This window comes from Salvia splendens, chromosome 15 (genome assembly GCF_004379255.2).
Source record: "Salvia splendens isolate huo1 chromosome 15, SspV2, whole genome shotgun sequence".
NCBI lineage: Eukaryota > Viridiplantae > Streptophyta > Magnoliopsida > Lamiales > Lamiaceae > Salvia > Salvia splendens.
This window is the reverse complement of record NC_056046.1, coordinates 7,323,883-7,349,736: the sequence shown is the minus strand read 5'-3', so window position 1 is coordinate 7,349,736 and position 25,854 is coordinate 7,323,883. Positions and strand designations below refer to the sequence as shown.

At 36.2% G+C, this 25,854-nt stretch overlaps 2 protein-coding genes across 6 annotated transcripts in view; both read left to right on the top strand.

The window, feature by feature from the left end:
* The first annotated feature begins 2,380 nt into the window (after positions 1-2,380).
* On the top strand, positions 2,381-4,650 carry LOC121767174 (U6 snRNA phosphodiesterase). Of its 2 annotated transcripts, none has more exons than XM_042163386.1 (6): positions 2,381-2,600; positions 2,700-2,792; positions 2,900-3,149; positions 3,227-3,323; positions 4,108-4,167; positions 4,245-4,650. In XM_042163386.1, the coding sequence occupies exons 1-6, from the start codon at positions 2,468-2,470 to the stop codon at positions 4,437-4,439; spliced, it is 828 nt and encodes a 275-aa protein (XP_042019320.1). In that variant the 5' UTR covers positions 2,381-2,467; the 3' UTR covers positions 4,440-4,650. The 2 variants fall into 2 exon arrangements, with proteins under 2 accessions (XP_042019320.1, XP_042019319.1); XM_042163385.1 differs by having other exon boundaries at positions 4,102-4,167.
* A 1,646-nt stretch (positions 4,651-6,296) lies between these two features.
* Positions 6,297-25,854, top strand: part of LOC121768206 (BEACH domain-containing protein B-like) — a 29,050-nt gene continuing 9,492 nt past the window's right edge. Inside the window, exons 1-27 of one of the 4 annotated variants that reach the window (XM_042164620.1) lie at positions 6,332-6,428; positions 6,546-6,570; positions 6,747-6,990; positions 7,717-7,780; positions 9,030-9,249; positions 10,341-10,487; positions 11,185-11,511; positions 11,660-11,879; positions 12,361-12,429; positions 12,708-13,166; positions 13,364-13,691; positions 15,044-15,505; positions 15,600-15,758; positions 15,857-16,006; positions 17,283-17,438; positions 17,657-17,698; positions 17,834-18,175; positions 18,647-18,820; positions 18,975-19,135; positions 19,212-19,527; positions 19,625-20,057; positions 20,171-20,498; positions 20,623-20,811; positions 21,268-21,529; positions 21,623-21,814; positions 21,888-22,106; positions 22,189-22,365. In XM_042164620.1, the coding sequence (XP_042020554.1) occupies positions 6,869-6,990; positions 7,717-7,780; positions 9,030-9,249; positions 10,341-10,487; positions 11,185-11,511; positions 11,660-11,879; positions 12,361-12,429; positions 12,708-13,166; positions 13,364-13,691; positions 15,044-15,505; positions 15,600-15,758; positions 15,857-16,006; positions 17,283-17,438; positions 17,657-17,698; positions 17,834-18,175; positions 18,647-18,820; positions 18,975-19,135; positions 19,212-19,527; positions 19,625-20,057; positions 20,171-20,498; positions 20,623-20,811; positions 21,268-21,529; positions 21,623-21,814; positions 21,888-22,106; positions 22,189-22,365 (5,718 nt within the window). In that variant the 5' untranslated portion in view covers positions 6,332-6,428; positions 6,546-6,570; positions 6,747-6,868. Of the gene's footprint in view, positions 6,429-6,545; positions 6,571-6,746; positions 6,991-7,716; positions 7,781-9,029; positions 9,250-10,340; positions 10,488-11,184; positions 11,512-11,659; positions 11,880-12,360; positions 12,430-12,707; positions 13,167-13,363; positions 13,692-15,043; positions 15,506-15,599; positions 15,759-15,856; positions 16,007-17,282; positions 17,439-17,656; positions 17,699-17,833; positions 18,176-18,646; positions 18,821-18,974; positions 19,136-19,211; positions 19,528-19,624; positions 20,058-20,170; positions 20,499-20,622; positions 20,812-21,267; positions 21,530-21,622; positions 21,815-21,887; positions 22,107-22,188; positions 22,366-25,854 lie in introns of those variants that run through there. The other 3 variants (XM_042164616.1, XM_042164618.1, XM_042164617.1) reach the window with 3 other exon arrangements.

Here is a 25,854-nt window from a genome sequence, read left to right as displayed (position 1 = left end):
TTTTAAATTTTTTTTTTTAAACTCTATATATACGATGAAGTTGTTAATTTTTCCCGTTCGTATTCTCGGTCAAATTTTATTTCCGTAAATGTAAATTGTTTTATTTGTAAATGTATGATTTTTTTTTTATTGTGGGATGTCCTAGTGGGAAGGGCGATGGGAAGGGCGGATTGTGCAGGGGATGTCCTAGTGACGTGACAGTGGGATGGGAAGTCCTAGTGACGTGGCTAGAGGTGTTTTTGGATGTCCTAGTGGGATGTCCGCCCACTGGAGATGCTCTAAGGAGTGTTCAAGAATTTTTTTCAAAAAAATTTAAGTAGAAAAAAACCAAAAAAAAACAGTTTTTCGGAGGGGTTTAGACCATCCACAACGCGTCTCGCGCCGGGCTCGCGTCTCGTCTCGGAGAGACGAGACCCCCGCGAGACGCATTGCAGCGCCCATCTCGTCTCCAGCTCGCGACCGTCTCGTCGCGTAGCTCGTCTTGGAGAGACACGAGACGAGCTGTCTCGCCACACGCCACGGACACGTGGCACGTCCCCATGCGTGCGTGACGCCCACTCGCTGGCCCGCGAGTGGGCGTCGTCACTGATGACGCAATAATTCATTTTTTTTAAAAAAAAATCGATTTTTAATAAATTTTTTTTTTCAAACGGTAATATTACCGTTAAATATTTATTTTCATTTTTTAAATTTTTAATTTTTTTACTCTATAAATAATTCTATTCCATACTCATTTCAAACACAAACACACATCTATTCCTCTCAAATCCTCTCTATCACTCCAATTTCCATCTTCAATCAACTCAAACAAATGGATCCTTTTGAGCAAATGCGCTAATTAATGGAACAATCACTCGAAGAAGATCGACGACGAGAGGCGGAGGAAGCCGCACCACCCCCACGACGCTCCCGGAAGTACATCAATCGGAACCGGGAGGAAGCCGCCGCACGGTTAGTACGCGACTACTTCTTCGATAACCCGATTTGGGGAGATACCTATTTCCGTCGCCGTTTCCGCATGCGGAAACCGCTATTTCTCCACATAGCGAATACTTTGGCGGCCAGGGAGGAGTTCTTCCGAGAAGGGTTCGACGCGGTCGGTCGTCCCAGCCACACGACGCTGCAGAAATGTACTGCAGCCATCCGGCAGCTTGCGACTGGACAAACGGCCGACATATTCGACGAATACCTGCACATCGGAGACAGCACTGGGTGCTTGTGCTTGCTCAACTTCTGCAGAGGCGTCCGGGCAGCCTTCAGTGACGAATTTCTCCGGAGGCCAACCACGGAGGATTGTCAGTTCCTCCTCAACCTGCACGAACAAGTGCACGGATTCCCCGGGATGCTTGGCAGTGTCGATTGCATGCACTGGCAATGGAAGAATTGCCCGGTGGCTTGGAGGGGTTCCTACACGAGCGGCCACAAAGGCACCCACCCAACCGTTGTACTCGAGGCCGTTGCCGACTACCGACTTTGGATCTGGCACGCGTACTTCGGGGTCCCTGGCTCGAACAACGACGTAAACGTGCTCCAACAGTCCGACCTCTTTACCGAAGTTTTGGATGGTAAAGCGCCGGCCATCAACTTCGTCGCCAACAACCGGCGGTATAAAATGGGGTACTATCTCGCCGACGGCATCTACCCGAAGTGGCCGACCTTCGTGAAGACGTGCGGCAGGCCAGCGAACCCAAAGCAGGCTCTTTTTGCGCAGAAGCAGGAGGCTGCACGCAAGGATGTGGAGAGGGCGTTCGGGGTTCTCCAAGCGCGCTTCAACATCATCAAAGCCCCGGCTCGTTCGTGGTTCATGGAGAGCATGGTCGACATCATGTATACGTGCATAATCTTGCACAACATGATTGTCCGAGACGAAGGACCCGATGCCGGAAATTGGTTCGACCCCGAATCCCCCGGAAGCTCAACCGCAAGTAGTCCGCCGCGAAGTGGAGCGCATCCATCTATACAAGAACGGTTGGCTATTCGGGCAAGGACACGCGACTCTAGCGCCCACACCCAACTCCAAGAGGATCTAATTGAGCACATTTGGGAAAACTTTGGCGGAGAAGATTAAATTATGTCATTTTTATTTTTTTAGAATTTTAATTATGTCTTCGTTTTTTTTAATGTTAAGTTGTAATATTGTTTTAATTTTAATAAAGTGTGTTTGTTTAAATTGAATTGGGTTTTAAAAAAAATTATAAATTAAATTGAATGAATAGTAATTAAGAGACGGTATAGAGACGGTTAAGAGACGGAGCGTTGCAGGTTCCGTCTCTTAGTTAAGAGATGGAGGAAAAAAGGACAGTGGGGCCCTCAAATAGTGCTCAAATAGTAGTTAAGAGAGGTTTAAGAGACGGTATAGAGACAGCGTTGTGGATGGCCTTAAGCCTTTCTTCCTCCTCCTCAGTGGGTCCGCCACTGGGCATTACACAACTCTACCATTGATTGTGTGTAATCGGAGTTAGCGGTGATGGACGCCTTGAGAGCATCGTATGGTGATACTTCATCTGACTCCGATTCAGAATCATGTCCGACCCGTATCCCCGACCGCACCCCTCTCCCTCCGCCGCCGTTGTCTCTTCTCCAGCCCCCAAATTCAGCAGGTGAACTTTGTTTTCCGATTTTATCTATATTTGTTTCCCTTACACTTTGGCCACAGTTCTATTTTGCTCACAAACTGTTTGATATTGTGCCTGTAAAAGGTATATCCGATGTTTTGCATACAGAGCATCCAAATCGAGTCCGCAACTTCCCCCATGTTGAGGGTAATTATGCTTTGCATGTTTATATTCCAGGTTAGTTCCATTATACTTTATTTTACATTTGTGTTTTGATTGACTATCTTGTTCTCCAGTTCACTTTTGGTATGCATGTTTTTTGCTTTAATTTCGGTGGGCTTTAGTGTATTTTCCCGTTTCATCAAGAAGGGAGATTCTACCCTTCCTGGAAAGGGTTGCAGCTGCCGTGAATGAACTTCATGTGGTTGATGTTGACATCCCCTTAAGTAATTTAATTAAAGATGAGCAAAAGCTCAATCAAGTTGTTCTTGGGAGGGAATTCCACGTGAGCTTGGGAAGGACTGTTCCAATTCGAGTGCACCAGCGAGACTCACTAGTGGCTATGCTTCGGCAGAAACTACAGTCTCATAAGAGGTAAGGAGCATCATTTGAATTTTAGAGTTCTATTTTGGCTACAGTAACTTCGTGTTGATGTTCTTGAGATGAAATAGGTATTGGATTGATTTTGATAAATGGGAAGTTTTTGTCAATGATGATTGTACTCGGACCTTTCTCTCATTGGAAGTCACCGGAGCAGGCTTAGCTGAGGTAAATGCGAAACCACCACATTTTTAATGTGCATTTGAAAATGTTTTGAGGAGGTTATTCGATTCAGCCTGCTTTGCTGTTTTTGGTGTTAAATATCTATCTTGGGGTGAAACAAGAAGTTAATAAATTAAAAGGTTATAATCTTGGTTTACATGCAATTTGCAAGTGATATGATTAAAACTAAAAAGTATACAAGCCAATCGCATCTTCCTTTATCTTTCAATATGTATGGAACTCCATCGTTCTTGTTATAATGTGCCCAAATTCTCATTAGTTTCTATTTTAGTCTCTGAACCTTTTTCTCTAGAAATAATGAATAGTTTTATAAAAATTAATTGTGCCTAACATATCATCTCATCAAATTAGATTATATTTTGTTGATTTGTGCTTGAAATTTCTCTTGGTTGTTGTGCTAGCGAACATACTGATGTTTAAAAACATTTTATTACATGGTTTTAATATTATAATTTGGTGTTTAAATGAATGGTTTTTTGGAGATATTTTGGGTAAACATCAACAAAAACAATTGTTTCGACGAATTTGCTGAAAAGTACCCCTTAAACAAGACTATCTGTACAATAGCAAGATCATAGGCATCTGCAAGTTATACATGGCTGGTAAGATTAGCTATTAACATTTCGTTGAATGCCACTCCTGTTAGCATGAAGTGCAGTTGAAACTTCTATGTACGCCGAGTTGCATGTCTTATTTGGAGCCCTAGACGTGTACATCGTCTTTCTAATGCTAAGACTGATGTGAAATCATAATTCTTGCTTAGATCCAGAAGCAAATTGAGTTGGTAAATGGAGTCTACAAGCTTCACAATCTCCCAGAGTTTTATCAGGTTGGTCTCGCATATCTTTCAGTTTAAGATGAAACTGTTCCTAGTTCGTTAAAGAAGTTTACCTTTGGTCTTCACAGAATCCACGCCCGCATATATCCGTAGCTTGGGCCGTTGGTGATAAAAGCAGCTCTTTGAAGAGTGTGATCAAAGCAGAAATGAAGAGACATTTTGAAGTTGTATCTAAGAAACGCATTTTCACTTGCAAATTTGGTGGGATTTCATGCAAAATAGGTAACAAAATCTACGATATATGCAAGGTCCCAGAAGTATGACCCAGGATGCACACTCTTTGATGGAAAATGGCGAAACATTTATATTTTCACAATTCCCCACTCGTTTCACATGTTCTATAGAAAGAATATTTTTCACATGTGCTATAGAATGAATATTTTGGGGCATGTTGGAACACCTTTTTTGGGCGGGCACCCTTTATCCAGGATGATAATATTATCATTTGGTATTGATGGGGTATTGATGTGATAATATATTTCGACTATGTTTTCTAATTTTTTTTTATTTCTCGTTTGTTATGGTAAATAAGCAACAATATAAAGGCACCCTCACTTAGGCTGAGACAGAAGGAGCAATATTAAGTTGTGTAAGAAATAAAACTTCACATGGCTCTAGGCTTCTTGCGACGCCCCACCTTACCCTAATTTTTTTACTAGTTTATTTGCAAGTGGACGTCGAATGTATCTTCGTTTCTTTTTGGTGATTAATGGAAGAGTAATAAGCCCAAGTTCTTTTTATGTTTAAATTACTCATTCGTGACCAATATGAAAGATGTGAATGGAATCAAAGAATAAGATATGTTTTATTGATGGTAAAAAAATCCAAATTTTAGTACTTGGTAAAGTTTCTAGTTATCTTTATTCTTATAAAGCAAAATAATACTCCACTACAATTAAGACACTTTCAAGCCCACTCTTTTACTTCAAGACACTTTTGGAGAAGCCCAATACGGTTATTTGTTTCTTCTTCTTGAGTCCACTTTGGATCTGCAGCCCAATCACCTCAAGGGGAATTAAACGGCCTATCACCCAAAAATCTGCCACAGTTATTTCCACATTCAACACCAAATCTCAATAACAATCAATTCTTCCCCTATAAATATGTCTTCCCACATTCACAAAATCTTTCACTACATTCAAGCGATTTCATAGAAATTGGGAAATAGTGAGTTGATCGTGGAGAGAAGCTGAAGGAGGAGTGTCAAAAATAGAATAAAAGTTGATGAAACAAGCCTCTTGATTTTTTAAAATTTAGGTGTTAATCATAATCTTATTCCAATTCTAAATATAGTTTTCTACTCCTTCATTTCCAATAAATAGAAACTTTAGAATCGGCATAGATTTTTATGTAAATTTAGTAGAGTAAGAGAGATTAAGAGAAAAATGGGTAAAGTGAGAGAGATTATGAGAAAATGTAATGGAATTATTATTAGTGGATTGTGTAGTTCATTTCCTAAAATGAAAATTTTCTATTTTCACGTTACAGATCAAGAAATAAAAATTTTTATTTTTAGGAAACGAAGAGAAGAGAGCATAATAATTTAGTGATAAGGACACTATTATATTTGTGAATAATTAGAAAAATATTTGAAGAATTTTTTATCATGTGTTTTTTATAGAATGATTCTTAATTTATTTTTATTCTTGTTTAATTTAAGTGTATAGCGTTGAATTTGATCGCGAGGAAATATTAACACATGATAGAAAAATATTGTTGCCACAATTGCGGACACTTTCTGTATGACACGATCACAACAAACGAGACTTAACCAAACAATTGAGCTCCTCATGTCTCGTTTGGGCCTAAACCCGAACATATCGCCCCAATCGAGGAATGATTTTTTACATATTTTATTTAACTTTGAATATTTAATTTTTGAAATTTTAATTGTATAACTTAATTTTTAAAATTTTTAATTTTAAAAATGTGTATTGTAATTTTCGGTTTTACTATTAAAACGGTTACTTATATATTTAGAACAACTTTTGGATTTAGTCTTTTAAAAATTACTACTGCTATTTAAAAATGTACACTTCAAAAATAGAATAGTGACGAAGGCTGAACGGTTGAAGAAGCGAATGATAGTCTGAATAAAATAAATTCATAAATTCGTAAATTGGGAAATCCACGCAACTTATTAGTCGAACTTCACGAAGAATCTTCATCTCAGATCTTAATTCTCCAAACCCTGATTTAAACAAATTATGAAATAAGGTTCAATAAACATATACTCCTTTTGATCCGATCAGGTTTGCGTCAATTGTTCCTTTCGCAATTTATCTTCCTTCTTTGGTTACTGCATATGTTTTCTCACGCCGCACCATCATCGTTTTGACTTATATGAATCCTTTTTGGATTTGAATTAGATACGCGTGGAGCCGCTTATTTATGGTATCATTTTGTTTAATGAATGATTACGTGCTCTTCCAATTCATTTTTTATGTTTTTTTTCCCAAGCATGTTTTATGCTGATCAGGCCTCAATTCTTTGTTGATTGAGTATTGTTTTACTCTCTAGCTCGCTATAGTTTTGTTTTTATTTATTTATATTCGAAATTTTTCTGCTAGTGTGTAGCGGAGCTTGGGTTTCGGGGAAGCTATGGTTGGTTGGAGCTATTCTTTGCTTATCTGTGGATGGTTACGTTTACGTAGCTGTTAGCTGGGCCCACGAGCTGGTGTGCCAAGGAGGCATGAACATCGTCAAAGGTGTTGCAGACCTCTTTTGGAGGACTTCGAATCCCCAAAGTGCAGAATGTGGTTCACCCTCACAACCTGGGAGGTTTTCACCCCCAACTCCTGAGATCATTTTCAGGTATTTTTCACCATCTGTTACTGGATAATCTGTTTCAGACTCCCAACCTAGGAGGTCATTTTGCCTGCTGATTACTCTAGCATTAAAACAATCAACTTGCAAATCCCAAAATTGATTTTGTGTGCATTGAATTTGAGTATATAAAGTCAAGGGAAATGAAGAATTTGTCTGTAGCTTAAGTCTTCTCCTGTATATGAAGCAGATTATCTGATTTAGTTTTTCATCAGACATTTTATTTGTATCACATATTTTGTAAAGCCACTCATGCCTACCTGTTCTTTTGGTAACTTTGAAATATATTTGCATTAGGAGGGATTGTTGTTTGGTTAATTCACCTGCATACTAAATTTTGATACTATGAAATTAAGCACGCACAAAATGCAAATATATCAAGCATTTGAAAGTGACTATGCTGGATGTCCACATTGATCATTATTGGCTTCTATATAATCTAGCTCTGCTTCATTTCCTTGGACTTTATATTGTTGGATACTTGGATCATGTAAACAGAGTTTATAAAGAGAGTCAATGTACTATTTTATTTATTTATTGTTCGGATCTCGTTATTTGCTGATTCACTATGAATCAAATCAGTAAATGTTCATGGAAGAAGTAATTACATAAATTTAGCTTGTAGTTTCTCTTCAGAAACCTATTAATCTATGACGTTAGCTGCAATTAAGTTATTCATGAATGTGTTCATAACCTTTCTAATGTCTTCTGCAGTGATGTAGGTGATGAGGCAATTTTGAAGGAATTACTGGAAAGATATACAAATGCTGTTGATGAGGTATGTGTAACTGCCAGGGTGGATTTGATTTATCATTATTTATGTAAGTATCCGATGAATTTGGTTAGAAATGTTTAATTTATTTGCCAAGATTATCCACTGTATTACCTTTTCTCCTAAAGCCTGTCTATTTGCCTTGAGCACCCCTTATTTTGACTATAGCTTCAATTTTTTTTTAAAACTTGGGGCCATTATGTCCCATGCTAATTATTCATTTGATGTTTTGTTTTCTCTGCGATGGGCATGCATAGATAATATGAAGGATGTTTGGATGACATTATAAGATCTTTAATTATCTTAGCCACTCTGTTTTGATAAACAAAAGCCCTGTACTGGGATCCTTCAGCTCTCAATGAATAGCCTGTCATTTGTTCTATCAAAATTATAATAAAAATGAGCTTATATGATCTTTAAATATCCTAGTCCTAAATTATTTTGAGAATGAGATCTTATATAGAAACCTTCTAAACATTGATAATCATATCACTATTATATCCAAACCATCATTATCTTAATTTAAATTATAGGAGTATCATCTGGCATTTTATAACCTTAAGAATATATGATGTTATCTTCTGACTTGTGAAAAAGCATGTAACATGTGCAGGTATATTCCTAATTACATTAGTTACATACGTTTTGCTACTATTGTTTATTCTCCACGCGCTATGTTCATCTGACCTTCAAACTGATACCAGCTGGGTCTTACTCAGCGAAGTATTTATTACATATGAAGTATGAATAGCATATCTCTTTTTCTTTAAATGCTAAAAAAATCAAATGAATATTAATATATATGCGCCCACACTTGTTTGTTTCAGACTAATTAAGAGATTGCTGATAGCTTTCTTGTGAAATGAATGTAATCTTGTCTCTCTCTCTCTCTCTCTCTATCTATCTATCTATTTTTATTCTTTTATTTTTTATATCATGGCAGATGTTTTATCCACTACATATGTCCGTACAATTGATAAAATGTTTTTATTTCGTATCTGAAACAAAAGGGTAGTAACTGTTAGTGGGAGTCAACCTTCCACCTTTGGGCTAGCTTTTGGGTGCAGTTAGGGCTCCCATTCTTGAGTGCCTACTCTAACTCATTAGTTACAAGCTATGTCAGCTAGATGACTATAATTATTTATGCAGTTAGTGGTTACACCTCCTTGTTTGATATCTTTGGTTTGTTTATATACTTCCAATTAATTTGTGAAAAACCAGCTTGTGTTATTCTCATGTTATCGAAAATGTTCAGGTGGAAAAGCGAAAATTGTTCCATATTTTTCTGAAGCAGTTCTTGACAGTATTCCGGGATTGGAAACCATTTAACCAGGGTACTCCAGAGGAAGCACTTACTGATTTACCTACACGAGATGATGTGGATGTGGTGGCTGGTTGCTATTTTGGTCACCCTGCTGAAATAATTCTGATCTTCATAGGGGAAGTCACATACATAACTAAATTGCTTACAGACAGTAAGTAGATTGCATGCTATTTTTTATTTTCTTGATGTCAGTGAGCTATAGGTTTTTCTTTGCCAATCTATATCTTTCCTCTTCCACTCCAAATTAAATAACTTGCCTTGATTCGATCTTTGATGTTGGTGTTGACAACTCAACATCAGATGCAAAAAGTAAAGCAGATTTCTTCATCCCTAAGAAACACCGATTGCATTTAGTTGTTGGCAGGAAAAATTAGATGAGAACTTCATTAGTGAGTAAAATGCATTCACTTATTTGAATATCTTTCTCTTAAATTAGTATCTTAAATCCAACTGAACTGAACTATTTATTGTTTCAAATGAAAATAGAACCAGTTCTGTTTTTTTTTAATAGAATAAATTAAAACTGAAAATGAGTTAGTTTGTAATGGCTGTTGGGAATTAATGTGAACTATGAATTTATCTAAGGGTAAGCTTTTTGGGTTAAAATTTGTGGTTGAAATAAAGTATTGATGTTATAAGTCCCTGCTTTGCTATGCTTTTCTTCATTTCTCTGCAAATCGTTTATGCAGCCATATGGCCCGTTTATTTATTTGGAAACAGAATGCAAGTGCTCATATGAATTAGAAAGTAGGTTACTCCCTAAAGTGAGGAGGTTGATCAGGCAATAGGCAATAGGCAATAGGCAATGGTAGCAGTGAACTAGGTTTTTGCATGCTGGTTAATGTTGAATGTCGATTGTTCTGCTATGAGGAAGTGGACTTAATTAAGAATTATGTGGCCGATAAGGTGATGTGCATAAGCCAAATAAGATCTTTAGTTGGTTTTGCAAATACGAAAGGTTAATGCTGGTATACAAGTGTGCTTGGATTGGAATATTTTAATGTGTGTAATTTTTTTGGTTGAGGTATACTTACAGTCATTGTATTGTAGGAGTAGTTTTGAGAGTGGAGCAGCTTCATTGTCTATGTATTAGCTATCTCATGGATAGTCAAGATGCCCATTTAACCACTGTGCTTCAAAATGATGATTCCCAATTGTTGAAATGATATTTACATATGCTATGTTATTGATGGTCTTTCCTGTTGTTTGTCACTTGGCTAATAGTAGTTGAATCATCTGCAGATCAAGGGAACATTACCACAAGCCTGAATATACCAAATGAATCATGGATGGCCTTAGATGCTTTGACCCTTGTGACCCTCTCTATTCATAATTGTAAGGTTTTTGGTTACCATGCTGGAATTCAGAAGCTTACAGCTTTGATGAAAGGTATGATTAACATGTTCCACAGATCCGTAGCATCATTTCTGTTGTACTGAGATTGTGGCAATCAGATTTTTAAATATTTGTTTAGGTCTATAGTTAGTCTTTGGAAGGAGAAAATTGTTGATATGCTTATGCATAGATATTTCTTTCCTTATGCTTATTTCACCAGTACAATCAAAATCTTGTATTTGCTGCTTCCATCCCTTTCATTTTGTAATATATTCTAAGTTAAAGACAAGCATCGGCAACATGTTTGCACCTGCATATAGTTTTTCTGTAGCAGTAGTTAATGGGTAGAATGATGGAAGTTGAGTGATGCTAGAAGTGCAGAACTTGGAGGTGGTTGGGAACTTGGGGGTGACATCTTTACTTTTTTGTTTAATGGTATTGCATCAATTTCTTTTGGTGTCATCCTTCAGGCAGACAATCTATTCTCAACTTTTCATGTCATAAGTTAATGCAGACTTGGGCTCTAGATTTGCAAGGGATAGGAGCAAGTTTATACATACAAACTATTGAAATTCCAATCGAGCTCATCTTTTGTATGACTTATTGTTATTGACTTATCACTTTTTAGCTAGTGTTACTTTGTTTCAGATAACTCTTATTGCACTACTACTCCCCCAAAGTTATTCCTATTGGTATTCATTATATCACATCACATACTTAATAGTTACTCATGATATTCTATTTTTACCAGTTACTGTTGTCCAACTTAAGACTGTTACTAGTGTTCTTCCAACGGATGAGAGTTTGTCAAATGCTATGGTAGAAAATGCTGGAGTTTTGCAGAAGATACTCATTCATGTGGTTTCCATCATCTGCAACTTCATTGATTTTCATTCAAGTACAGCAGAAAATGTACTGATCAGAAGTACAGGCATGGATGTTTTTGCTGGAAAGAGCAAAGAAACATATAATGACCCTTCTGTTGCTGTAAAATCTCCTGCTTCTGACACAAATTTATCTTGGCATGAAACAACAGTTGTTTCAGTCATGGAAGCTGGTGGTCTTAATTGGTTATTAGGTAACATATTCAGTTAATGTTATTTGGTCTTTCATGCTGCTCGTTCATTCCTCACGCTTGAGTCCCACATCACATATCTCGCCTGTTTGATGTTTGAGTTTCATGTATCATTGGAAGTATAATCATCGAGGTGTAACTTTGTTTTCAGAGATATTGCGTTTGATCAGGAGATTGATAATTAAAGAACTGTGGCCTGATATTTCCCTTCAGCACATGACTCTCAGAGCTCTTCGGTCAGCTTTGGTGGATAATCCACGTGGTCAGAATCATTTTAGAAGTATTGGAGGTTTGGAAGTTCTCTTGGATGGACTGGGAGTTCCTTCAATTGATAGCTTGGTTGTGAGTGATTCAGCACACTGTGAGGAAAGGTGATCTCGTTGGGCTTGCAGAAGTTTTCATTTACTAATGCAACCACTCCCTATTGTGCATTCCTTTTGTTCGTGGACTAAATGATGCCATCTGTTAAAACATATTCAAATTTTAATTACCATTTAAATGACCTAGAAAATAAAATAATCAATAGACCTTGGCTTGTTAGAGCCTATTAAGCGAAAAAATTGTTGTTTGTTTAATCGCTGTCATAAACTAGTCTCTACTCTATAATTTCTTCATCCAGTCACACAACCACAAATAAGGGGGATTAATATCCCAACTCCACAAATAAGGGACAATAAAATAAAATTGACCACACAGTGAAAATGGAAATATCAGTTTTAAAAGGTAATAGCTATCTGCAATAATTCTGGCTACTAATGATTATCATATATATACATCATCTCCACTAGTTCAATCAAACTATATTTTTGTTTGATGTCTTAATTCACCTCTAATTCTTGTCTCTGTTTTCAGGAAGAAAAATCCACTGCAGGATATTTTTGATATTCATGTTCTGTCATTGGAGGTTCTCAGGGAAGCTATGTATCCTTTCAGCACACCTACATTTCAATGCTTCACATGGTTATGTTTTTGTTAATCATGGAAACCACATATAGTGCATGATATATTCCCTTTAAAGTTGTCTAATAGTCGGAGGTTCAAGCATTTAAAAAAATCAGCTATGTTATGGGTTGATCTATAATTCAGAAATATGAGACTCGTATATCTACATGCCGATTCTTTGTATGAGATGAGGTGGAGTAAAGAACTCCTTATGAATTATGTTTTTTACGATAACTAATTCTTTAACTAGTCTTTAGCTTTGGAAATCTCAACAACTTGCAATTTCTTTGCGAGAATGGAAGGGTACAAAAATTTGCAAATAGCTTTTGTTCCGTAGCTTTCATGCTTCAAGAGTACAAACAGCGCAAGGTCTCATCCAACAAAGATTCTGTTAATGAGTTTGAGGGAAGAAAAGGACAAGCTTCAGAAGTTTTTGAAGAACTTGCACACCTGTTGCCTCCATTTCCTTCTGATCCATTTTATTCACAAAGTTGGAAAGATTATGTTGCCAGATTGAGTGAAGCTCTTTGCTATTTCCTTCTTGATGCAAAAGAAACTGCACTCTGCCATGCTGTACCAGCTAGCAGCAGAATTGCCACCTTGGTTCCTGCAGTTTATGCAGGGCTTTCTGTGAAGTGGTTCACAAGAGCGCTTCTGACAATTTTCCCTTGTATCAAGGCTTGTTCAGATCAGGAAGAGATTCCTAGCCACTTAAGGTGGTCGATCAACTCTGTGCAGTTTCATCTTTTCCTCGACTTGACCTATAGTTTCTTTGATTGTATGCTACTTTTAGTAGCTCTGCCATTTTTAAGCATGGTTTATTTTGCTTTCACTTTCATTGGTGTCTTAAGAATCATACGGTTCTTCAATTTTTTAAATATTTATTTAGTTTTATTTTTTGGTTTCACTGCAGGATCTTTGCCTGCACAATGCAACATTATATTCTTTTTGCATTTAAGAAGGTTCTTCTTTCAGCACCATCATTGATTGATGTCTTCCGTGCTGAAGGTGTGTGGGACTTTATCTTCTCTGAGAACTTTTTCTACTTTGGTCCAGCTCCTGCGGAATACTTTGGGGACAATTCTAGTAGGAATGAGGTTTCTCTAGTAGATGATGGAGGATTTTATGATTCAAGTAATTTTGAGGATGGACCAAGTGCTAAAGAAGTTGAACCTATCCAAGTTGAAGTAATATCGTTCATGGAATTTGCAGCAACTTTAAGTGGGAGTTCCCATAACTTGGTTGGTTCTTCTTCAATTTTGTTTGATGTTGCTTATGTTAGACATCATACTCCTTTGCTTATATTTCATTCATGTAGTCAATTACTTTACAATTTTCTTCATCTGTCATTTGCTGTCCTTTTCTTTAATAAGAAACAAAGTTATATTGAAATAACAATGATACTCCCTCCGTCCCGCTTTAGCTGTCCCAGTAACTTTTGAGCACTCGTTTTGTCAAAATTATAATAAATAGTTAAAGTGGAGAAATAGTAAAGTAAGAGAGAGAATAATGTAGAGAAGATCTTCACTACATTATTCTCTCTTACTTTACCATTTCTCCACTTGATCTTCACTACATTATTCTCTCTCTTACTTTACCATTTCTCCACTTTAACTATTTATTATCATTTTTACAAAAGGAGTGCTCAAAAGTGACTTGGACCGCTAAAGCGGGACGGAGGGAGTATAAGACTCTCAGCTTCTTTCGTTTTCTACTCCCTCCCTCCGTCCTAACTAAATTAAGTCAAAACTTTTGGGTACAGAGATTAAGAAACTGTGTAGAAGAAATTGTGTTGAAAAGTAGGATAGAAGAATGAAGTACTCCCTCTGTCCCACTACAACTAAGTAGTTTCTTTTCGGACGTTGTTTTACGAAAATGATAATAAATAGTTAAAATAGAGGGAAAGTAAGTAAGAGAGAAAATAATGTAAATTAAAGTCTCTTCTACATTATTCTCGCTCTTACTTTACTTTCACTCAACTTTAACTATTTATTATCATCTTCGCAAAATAACGTCCAAAAAGGAACTGCTCACTTATAGTGAAACGGAGGGAGTAGGAAAGATAAAGAGAGAGTAAAGTAGGTGATGGAATAAAGTAAGAGGGATTGAATGTTTTGTTTTTTTGTAAAAAAGGAAATGACTCAACTTAGTTGGGACATCCCAAAAAGGAATACGACTCAACTTAGTTGGGACGGATGGGGTATTAAAAAGTGTTTATAATAGATTTAGTATACATTTAAAATACATGTATGTATTCTTAGAGGGTGTTTGGTTTTGGGAGGGGAATGAGAATTGAAACATGAATCCAGCTGCAAACTCATGCCCCCCAATAGAATTACAATTCAGGGTTTGATTCCCTTTCACGGTTTTACCAAGCATCCATGTCTAGTTCCATTCCACTTCACTCACTTCATAATTTCCATCACCTATGTTCTGAACGTATGTATCGGTTTAGTTAAAATGTCTGAGAATGGATTGACTAATCTTTCATATTATTTATTTATTTATATTTATATATTTATTTTGTGGGGTTGGGTTCACGTGTGTGCTCTCCCATTGCCTGTTTTCTTGTCTGATGATTGATATATGGCAGCCTGAATGTACTGTTTTGGTGGATGCTCTCGAACAATCTGTCTGTAATCCTGAGCTTGCCACTGCCCTGGCAAATAGCCTGCTTCATATACTGAAACTGTCATCCGAGAAAACTGTTTCTTCATTCAAGAGACTTGCAGCCATTCCTCGGGAGCTCAAAGTTGCCTGTATCCTGGTCCAGGAGTCTAAAAGGCCCATAACTCCAGTTGCTTTTGCAGAAACCACTACAAGAGGTGTGGCATCTCCTCAAAGCCAGGGACTGCCTTATTCACCTGTGCTGACTGAGGGTTGGGGAAAATGTATCAAGAAATTCCTGGAACTGTTTGCAGAGTACTTCTCAGCATCAGACGAGGCAAAGCTGTCCATTTTGTGTAGTTCCTTATGTATCAGTTGTATATTTGACTTGTTCTGGGAAGAAGATCTCAGAGATCTTATGCTTACTTACGTTTTTGATCTTATGAAGGTAGCCAATTCTTATGTCCAACCTATTTTGATTTGACTTATACTGCAAAATGAGCAAATACCATTAATTCTTCAATGTTTTTTCTATTTAACAGGTAGTTCCATCTTCTGAAGAGGACCGCAAGGCAAAAAGTTTCCTTTGCTCCAAGTACTTGGAGACATTTACACATTTGAAAGAACGGGTTAAGAACTTTGCAGATTTGTCAATTGAGTTGCTGGTCGGGACGAGAGAGATTCTACTAACAGATCAAAAAGTACCAATGAGTGTATTTGAATTTTTTCATTTATATGGCAAGATTTACATCTGAAGTCATTGTCATTTAAAATTTCACATGTCTAATCTTTTTTTCAGTACTTCCAAATCTTGTTCCGAGATGGTGAATGCTTCTTGCATGTTGTATCTTTGTTGAATGGAAATCTGGATGCTGAAAATGGAGAGAAACTGGCATTAAACGTTATTCAAACTCTGACTTCATTGCTGTCACAGAATGATGATTCAAAGGTACCCTCTTTGATTCCTCATAGCAGATGTAACACCTGGTTGCCTGCTCAATATTTATAAGATTGAGAGTCATATACCAATATTCACCAACCTGTTTCCTTTTCTCTTTTCTTTTTCCTTTTCATTTTTTATAACTTTTTTTTCTGCTATCTGGATTGACAACTTGAAACTGGCAATTCTTTCACTGAAAATGCAGACGATGTACTAAATCTACTGACATGCAATGCTACATCAAAAGACAAGGTTTAGCTTGTGAAAATTAGAACGAATGAAGTATATTCTGATCATAATGTACTTCATATTTAATTAGGAATGCTGAAACCATAAGCTACAGAAGAAATGCTAGATTCTAAGACTATAGCATCCTAAGCTGTTTAGTTTGTAGCTCAATATATTAGGATGTACCTACCCACTCTAAAAGTATAATTATATTGTTACTGTATTGTAAACTAAGTGATAAACTGTGTACTCTTGTCAAAGTATGCCCAAATTGACACTAAACACTAGTATTGAAATTAAGTTGGTATGTACAAAGATGGATGTTATTCATAGTATTTCCATGGTAGAGTATACATATATAGAAGGAAGAATGTTTGCACAGGTTAGGGAAGCTTGTACTCAGTTGAAAATCTGTTAGGCTACTCAAGTTCTCTGGCTCTTCAGCTAGACAATACATTTGGAAAATTATCTGACTTGGTTTTAGCAGGCCTAATCCCAAAATGTGAAACAAACTTGTGAGAAACTTACTTTTGAGATACCACAATCAATAATACATAAGGTTTACCCCATACGTCTACATCTTAGCCTGTTAGTTATCTTGAGTTTTAGGCTTGTGCCTCCTAAGTCTCAATATCACTTACAAAAGTTCCAGTCTAACTTTCTAAACTCCATTATCTTCTTTGAGTTAAAAAAACTCACAAATATCCACCTGGTTACCCAGTAAGAAACTTAGTTGATTATTCATAGCATCCCAGCTGCTCAACATATATGTAAGCTTAATTTGTGTGAAAATTGACTGACTTCATACATATAAATTATAATGCTCAAATATCGCTGTCAAGATTTGATGATTTTATGCCCCCAATATTAGTTTGGACAGGAAAGCATATATAGATATCATAAAAAGTATTTGGTGAAAGCAAAACAAAAATTGTAGTTCATGTGATTTTGTTGTCTAATCATGGTAGTTTGGTTGGTAAGAAAGGCTAGGTGCTGTTGGGGAATCTTCATTGGTTTTAATTCTGTTCCTTGACTAATTTCACTTTCAATGTTCAAGGCTGCTTTTAGGGCCCTTGTTGGCAAGGATTATCAGACTTTAAGGAGTTTGCTGCTGGATTTCTGCCAATGGCAGCCTAGTGAATTACTTTTAAGTGCTCTGCTCGATATGCTTGTAGATGGAGATTTTGATCTCAAAGTGAATTATGCCATTAAGGTAATTTTCTATTGTTTTATTTTCTTTATTCTCGGGGAGGGGAGAATGGGGGTCTGGACCCTACACCTTACCCTTTACTGTGGGGATGTTGCATTACATGGTCCGAAACAAACTCATTGAGGTAACTTGATGAGCGCTACAATGGATAAAAACTTACAGATACGCACTATATTATGTACCCTAATTTTCGTATTTTCTTCTTTTTCTTTTTGGATCAGAATGAAGATGCTATCTTGCTGTATCTCAGTGTTCTTCAAAAGGTTTGTTAGTTATAAGCTTGCACGCTCTTTTATCTCCTGTACTTTTGTCCCTCTAGTAACCTTTCAGTTTTTCTGTTTTCTTGTAATAATATTTAAATTTGGTCGAATAATTTACCTATCTCAATAATTGGGCAGAGCAGTGACTCATTGCAGCAACATGGGCTGGATATGTTCCTACAGCTGCTAAGAGATTCTCTGTCTAATCAAGCATCATGTGTTAGAGCTGGAATGCTAGACTTTCTTCTGAATTGGTTTTCAGAAGAAAATTGTGAAACTATTGTTTGGAAAGTTTCTTGGTTGATTCAGGTTGTTGGCGGGCATAGCATATCTGGAAAGGATATCCGTAAAATATTTGCTCTGCTTCGGAGTGAGAGAGCTGGTCAACAGCACTTAAGATCATTACTCTTAACGAGCATGTTAGCAATGCTTAATGAGAAAGGGCCAACAGCGTTCTTTGACCTTAATGGTGCTGACTCTGTAAGTTCAATCATTCTCCCTCATTAGTCATTACAGCCTGCTCGATTTTCATGTATTAGTTTGGGTGTCATAAATCTAACAGAGGCTCATTTAGACTTTATTTTCATGTGAAAAGGGGAATTAGCACACACCCACAAACACTTACACACACAATCAAACTGCTAGGTATCTAAATATATGATTCCGAGAACCCCAATGATATATGAGGTTGATTTCTGTGCTCCCTCCGTTCCTTGTTAATTGACTTATTTTTCCAATTCGGGAAGTTACAAGATAATTGAGTCATTTCTATGTTCTAAAAAACTAAGGGTGAGTGTACCTCTGAGCAAGACAGTTATGCTATTATGTGTTAACTGCTAACATATTCCTTCGTTGGGGGGCCCGGGGGGGGGGGGGTGTTATTCCATAGTTATTTTCATCTTTTGAACAAGATATGTTATTGGTTAACAGATGTGATTGTGACCTATGCAGGGCATAGTAATCAAAACCCCAGTTCAGTGGCCTGTGAACAAAGGATTTTCTTTTACATGTTGGCTCAGGATAGAAAGCTTTCCTCAAAATGGACCAATGGGCCTCTTTAGTTTTCTTACGGAAAATGGACGGGGATGCTATGCTGTTCTTGGAATGGATAAGCTAATATATGAGGTGACGCTTTGAATTCCATTTTTTTTCTTTCTAACCATAGTAGCCTTATCTTTTTTACGTTGAAATCTGTTTTCGAATGTGAATTTGTGATAGATATCATTGCAGAATGAAGTGATACTAATATGTTTTTAGTAACCCTGGTTTTATATTTCAGTCAATTAATCAGAAAAGACAATGTGCATCTATGAGTTTCAACCTTGTCAGAAAGAAGTGGTACTTTTTCTGTTTAGTGCATTCTGTTGGTCGAGCATTTTCTGGGGGAAGCCAGCTGAAGTGTTATTTGGATGGTGTTCTTTTATCCTCAGAAAAGTGCAGGTAGTCTAATTTCCTGTTGATTTTGTTCTAAGGAAACCAATGAAAGAACTTTCATATTCATTCTTATAAATTCCAGATATCCAAAAATCAGTGAACCATTGACGACCTGCACAATTGGCACTAAATTCAAGCAACCAATGTACGAGGACGAGAATGTCATGCATTCTGTCAAAGACGCTTTGCCATTTTGCGGCCAGATAGGTCCAACATACTTGTTCAGCGATGCTATCCCTGCTGAACTTGTACGGGGAATTTGTTCTTTAGGACCAAGTTATATGTATTACTTCCTTGATAATGAAATTTCAGCATATGTGGATAACTTTCTGCCTGGTGGATTTCTTGATGCTAAAGATGGGCTTGCATCAAAAGTCATATTTGGACTTAATGCGCAGGTTCTTATTTCCTAGGCAGCATGTCAGATCAAACAAGGATCTTTAATTTTTTGTATAACTGCCGAGACTGAAAGAAATTCTTTTCTTCTCTCTTCAGGCAAGTATTGGTAGGACATTATCCAATGTCTCACCAATTGCGGACCATGCAAATGATAAGAGGACTTTAGAAGCTACTGTATTGGGTGGAACACAGCTCTGCTCTCGACGGCTTTTACAGCACATTATTTACTGTGTTGGGGGAGTTTCTGTATTTTTTCCTCTCTTAAAACAGCCTGGGATGTATGAAAAAGATGGAAGCGAACAGAATGATAAGATGTTGCTACCTCCTATTACTCTGGGAAATTTAACTGCTGAAATTATTAAGCTAATAGCATCGGTCTTGGATGATAATTTAGCCAATCAACAGCAGATGCTATTACTTTCTGGATTTTCAGTATTGGGATTTTTGCTGCAGCAAGCTCCAGCCAATCAGCTAAATCTGGAAACACTTTCAGCATTAAAGCATTTATTTGGTGTTGTTTCTAATGGTGGTAAACAATGAAGCCTATATTGCTCATCAATTTTATCAGCTCGTCTGTATATAAGATCATATGCTTCTCTTCAAATGCCCTTCACTCTCTAACTACTTCATATTTACCTACAGGCTTGTCTGGGTTGCTGGTAAAAGATGCTATATCTTATGTCTTTCTAAACCCTCATATCTGGGTCCACACAGTTTACAAGGTGCAACGCGAGCTATACATGTTCCTTATCCAGCAATTTGATAATGATCTGAGGTTGCTCAAGAGTCTTTGTAGGCTTCCTCGTGTTCTTGATATTATTCGGCAGTTTTACTGGGGCAATGCTGAGACCAAACGTGCTGTCAGGAGCAAGCAGGCCTTGACAGACCAAATTGTCGGAGAGAAACCTGACAGTGAAGAAGTACATAAAATCCGTCTTCTTTTATTGAGTCTTGGAGAGATGAGTCTCAGGTACTTTATGTGTTGTAATGCTTTTACATCTGATTCTGTATTTATGTCCATACTTACTGGGTCGTGCTTCTGTTATATTTTGCAACACTCATTTAGTTATTCTAATGGTTATTTGAATTTGTAGGGAGCATATAACAGCATCTGACATAAAAGCACTCATTGCGTTTTCTGAAATCTGTCAAGATACGGCTTGCATTGAAGACATCTTAAATATGATCATACGTGCAGTTTCTGACAAACAACTCCTTGCTTCCTTTCTGGAACAAGTGAACATAATTGGAGGTTGTCACATATTTGTAAATCTTCTGTCCAGGTAGTTATTTAATTTTGTGATGCAATGCCCTAATATAGAAAGAATGACAAAGATGACATTTACTTCTATACTATTTCATTGAATTTTCAAACATTTGACAGCACTGCTTTGTGTTTGGATCTAGTGTGATGTCATTTATAATTCTTGGCATTGTTTCTAATTCTTTCAACTTATTTTTCATCTTAATGTGCTGAAATTTTCCTGCAATTTGTAGTTATTGAGTTCACATCATGCTAAAGTATTTAGTGGAGTGACGGGAACCTATTTTAGGTGAAGGAATGTCAGAGAGATCTTCAGTGTACTTAGCAGTTTTATCACCTCCACTATCCACTCTTTACCAGAATGTTTCAAAATATTTTGAGCTATTATAAATACGTACAAAAGCATTAACACTGTTTTGTTGCTTAAAACTTGGTGGTTCCGGTTCATATACTTTTGTGTCTATCATTACTGTAGGGATTTTGAGCCAGTTAGACTGCTTGGGTTACAGTTTATTGGAAAACTTCTTGTTGGTCTTCCTTCTGAGAAGAAAGTGTCCAAATTTTTCAACATTGCAGTGGGGAGATCTAAATCTTTATCTGAAGGTCATAAGAAAGTCAGCTTAGTTACTCAAACATTTTTTTCCATAGTATCAGACAGGATCTTCAAATACCCCCACACAGACCTTCTGTGTGCTACACTGTTTGATGTTCTCCTAGGTGGTGCTAGCCCAAAACAGGTGCTTACAAAAGTTCAATCTATTTTATCAGGGTGTTCACATTTATCTCTTTGTATGCAGCAGAATTTACAATTCTTTCTGCCTTGCCTGCAGGTTTTGCAGAAGCAGAACCGACCTGATAGACAGAAAAATAGCAGGAATAATTCTGAGTTCTACCTTCCTCAAATATTACCTCTCATTTTCAAATATTTGTCAGGTTGTGAGAATCGCACTTCAAGAGTGAAAATCATGGGTGATTTATTAGATCTACTAGATTCAAATCCTTCAAATATTGAAGCTCTTATGGTATTAATTTTTTGCTTGCTGTACTCAGTCAAGAAAAATAAATTCCTCTAAAATACGTAAATGTTTTATGTAGGAAAATGGGTGGAATTCTTGGTTGTCAGTCTCCGGAAAGCTTGACGTGTTAATAAATTACAAAGTGAAAATAGGAACTCGTGATGATTCTGAAATAGATGAGCAACAGATGGTGAAAAGTATTTACAGTCTTGTGCTTTCTCACTATGTTCTTTCCGTGAAAGGTGGCTGGCAGAATTTAGAAGAGACTCTGAACTTTCTGCTTATTCAAAGTGAACAAGTATTTCTTCTTCATAGAACTTATAATTTTTCATTTTCTAAATTACCAAAGAACAGACTCTGTTAAAGTCATGTTTCTACAGGTTGGCATCTCGTATCAGTCATTTGTTCGTGATATATATGAAGATTTGACCCAGAAGCTAATAAACTCATCTGCTGAAGAAAATATTTTCATCTGTCAGCCATGTCGAGACAACACATTCTACCTTGTAAAGCTAGTCGATGAAATGCTCATCTCTGAATTAGATAATCGGCTTCCGGTATGTTGTTTCTATTCAATCTCCATTAGTTGATGTGCCCATGCCCCATTAGAATATGACTAATTATCCTTACTTCTAAATAGTGAGACTGCACTTCATCTTTCATAACTGTAAGACACTTTAAAAGTTTGCTCGTAGGTAAATAATAGTACTCCCTCCGTCCAAGGCAGATGTCAAACTTGGGTAGTGATGGCACGAAATTTTAGGTGATATTGTTTTGTGTGTAAGTGTAGAGAGAAAATACTCTCTCCGTCCCAAGCTACTAGATGCATTTATTTTTTGCACTCATTTTGAAAAAATGATAATAAATAGTTAAAGCAGAGAGAGAGTATAGGAAGAAAGAGAATAATATAGAGAAGAATCTCTTTTCACTTTAACTATTCTCTCAATCCGCCATTAGAAGTCCCCCAGTTCATTTTTATAAATGGTAGACCCCACATTCCACTAACTCATTACACTCATGTTTTATTACCCCTCTGAACTTTGGAAACGGTTTTATTACCCCTCTGAACTTTGGAAACGGAACGAGTTTTAATACAAAATTAGTAAAGTAAGGGAATAAGAGAAAAAATTGGTAAAGTAAGAGAGAGGAAGAGAAAAAGAAACGCATCAAGTATCTTCGGATGGAGGTTGAATCGTTTCTTTTTTGCACCCGTTTTGAAAAATGATTATAAATAGTAAAAATGGAGAGACTAAAGTAAAGGAAAGAATAATATAAGAAGGCTCTTCTCTACAGTATTTTCTCTTTTATTTTACTCTTTCTCCACTTTAACTATTTATTTTCATTTTTGCAAAACGAGTGCAAAAAAGAAACGACTCAACTACCTTGGGACAGAGGGAGTATATTAATGAGTAAGATTTTTTTTTCAAAATAGGAAGTGTGACAACTTTTGTGGGATAAACTAAAAATGATGTGTGGGAGTAATAAATTGACAGTTTTTTTAAGTCTTGAAAACATGAGTTTTTGTTTAATTGTCAATGAAACACTAGATTTAATACTTAGGGTGGGATTAGAATATGGAGAATTCATTAGTATTTTTATTTTGTAATTATTTTATACTCTTTTTGTCCCATTAAAAATTAAACGTTTTCTTTTTTGGTTGTCCCATTAAAAATGAAATGTTTCCTAAGATAGAAACAACATCTCTACTTATTCATCTCTTACTTTACTCTCTTTATTATCTCACAAAACAAGACTAGATAAAATCCTATGCCGAAACCCAAATGTTACATATTTATTGGGACGGAGGGAGTACATGGTGGTAAATAACAATTTTGCTCAATGTTATCAATGCCAAATGCATTTTAATCATATGATTACCCCTATCTAATATGATGGAAAGGGCAATTTTGACATTTGACTATATGATTATGAAATAGCTATTTTTTCACAAACCCATTTTGGAAATCAATTTATAAAAATGTTAATTTCTACATAACTTTTTAAATTTAAATTATTATTTTCCAAAAAATATACTCCCTCATCCGTTCCAACTTAGTCGAGTTGTATTCCTTTTCGGCCCAACTTAGTTGAGTCATTTTCCTTTATGGCAAAAAACAAGACATCTAATTACTCTACTTTATTCTCTCTTTTATCGCTCCTACTCTAATTTTTTCTCCAATTTATTTTATCTTCATATATTTCAGTTACCATAATTTCTTAATTTCGGTGCCCAAAAGAAACCCCCCCAACTAAGTTAGGATAGAGGGAGAATCAAAGTAAAGGTAATTTGATAAGGATAACGAAATTCTAATTACATGATATTATAAACGTTGAAAAATGATGTTATGGCATCGGAAAATTGATTTTTTATACTCCCTCCGTCCCAAAAAGATATGCACTTTGGGTTCGGCACGGATTTTAACGCAAAATTGGTAAAGTAAGAGAGAGGTAGAGAAAAAAAGTATTTAAAGTATTGTTAGTGGAGAATAGGTCCTCTCTCATTAGAGAGAAAATAGTTTACAATATTAGAAAGTGCATATTATTCTTGTTGGACGGGCTCAAAATGAAAGGGTGCATATTCTTGTGGGACGAAGGGAGCATGTGATTATGATATTCTGATGATGGGAAAATGATATGATGTTGGCATTCAACAATAATGATATTGTGTTGAATTGAAAATTATTTGTATTTTGCTTCACATGGAATATTAATTATTAAGAAAATGATACTCTATAAAAGGAAAAAGTTGCTTTTCATGTAGCGATGTTTAAGTCATCAACTTCTTGGATGACCTATTAATTGGTACTCCCTCCGTCCCAACTATAAGAATACGCTTTTCTTTTTAGTTTGTTCCCAATAAGATTACACATTTCTATTTTTAGAAACAATAAAGTACTCCCGTCTCATAAAAGATGTCTCATTTTTCTTTTTAGTTTGTCCCATTAAAGTTGTCACACTTCCGTCCCATAAAAGATGCCTCACATCCTAAAATCTAGTGCCGTCCAACAAGTGTGACATCTTTTGTGGGACGGAGGGAGTAACTTTCTCTCTCCAATTAATACACTCAACCACTTTTTCTCTCCAATTAAAATATTCATCTCTCTTTCTTCCAGATAATACTTAGATCTACCTTTTCTCTCTCCAATTAAACACATTAACCAACAACTCCTAAAATCATTTGCTGATTAAGGAATGTGTAGTCTTAGCGTGACGGACAAAGTAAAACTTCGTTTAAATTATGGATTTGGTAGCAAATAATATGGGTGATCATTCAAATTCCGCCAATATATCATTGTATTGGAAATGAATGAATTATTTAGCTTGATAGATATAGGGTAAACCATATAATGATATGGTGTTGGATGGAGATATAGTATTTGTGAGAAAATGATATAACAAACGAAAAAATGATATAGTTTAAACTAGAGAAGAATATTGTATGGGCTGGAAAAGGATATTGCATCTGTGTTTAAATGATACTGCTAAACAAAAAGATACAGTTTGGACGAGAGAATGAAATATTTTGCATGGATTATGATATTGAACAAGAATTGATATTCAGAAATACAGAAAATGATATTGGACAAACGAGAAAATGATGCATAACAAACAAAAAAATGATACAGTTTAAACCAGAGAAGGATATTTTATGGGCTGAAAAATGATACTGCATTTGTGTTTAAATGATACTGCCAAACAAAGAAAATGATATAGGTTGGACTAGAAAAGGATATTGAATAAGAATTGATATTCATAAATACAGAAAAAGATATAGGCCAATGAGAAAATGATATTACTAACATGTGCACATGTATATAGTTTACGCTTGATAATGGCACAAAACCATGTTCTGCATGTTTTCATATGCCATTAACTATAAGCAGCTAACTCATATTTCCTCAGCTAGGAACATAATTAATGTGAAGATATGAAATTAGAATATCATTAGAATCCTCATAAAATTACCTTTAATTTGATAGATGTGTGTGAAAAAATAATTTAAATTGAAAGAGTTATGTGGAATTCAGTGTTGTTAGGGTCGCGGG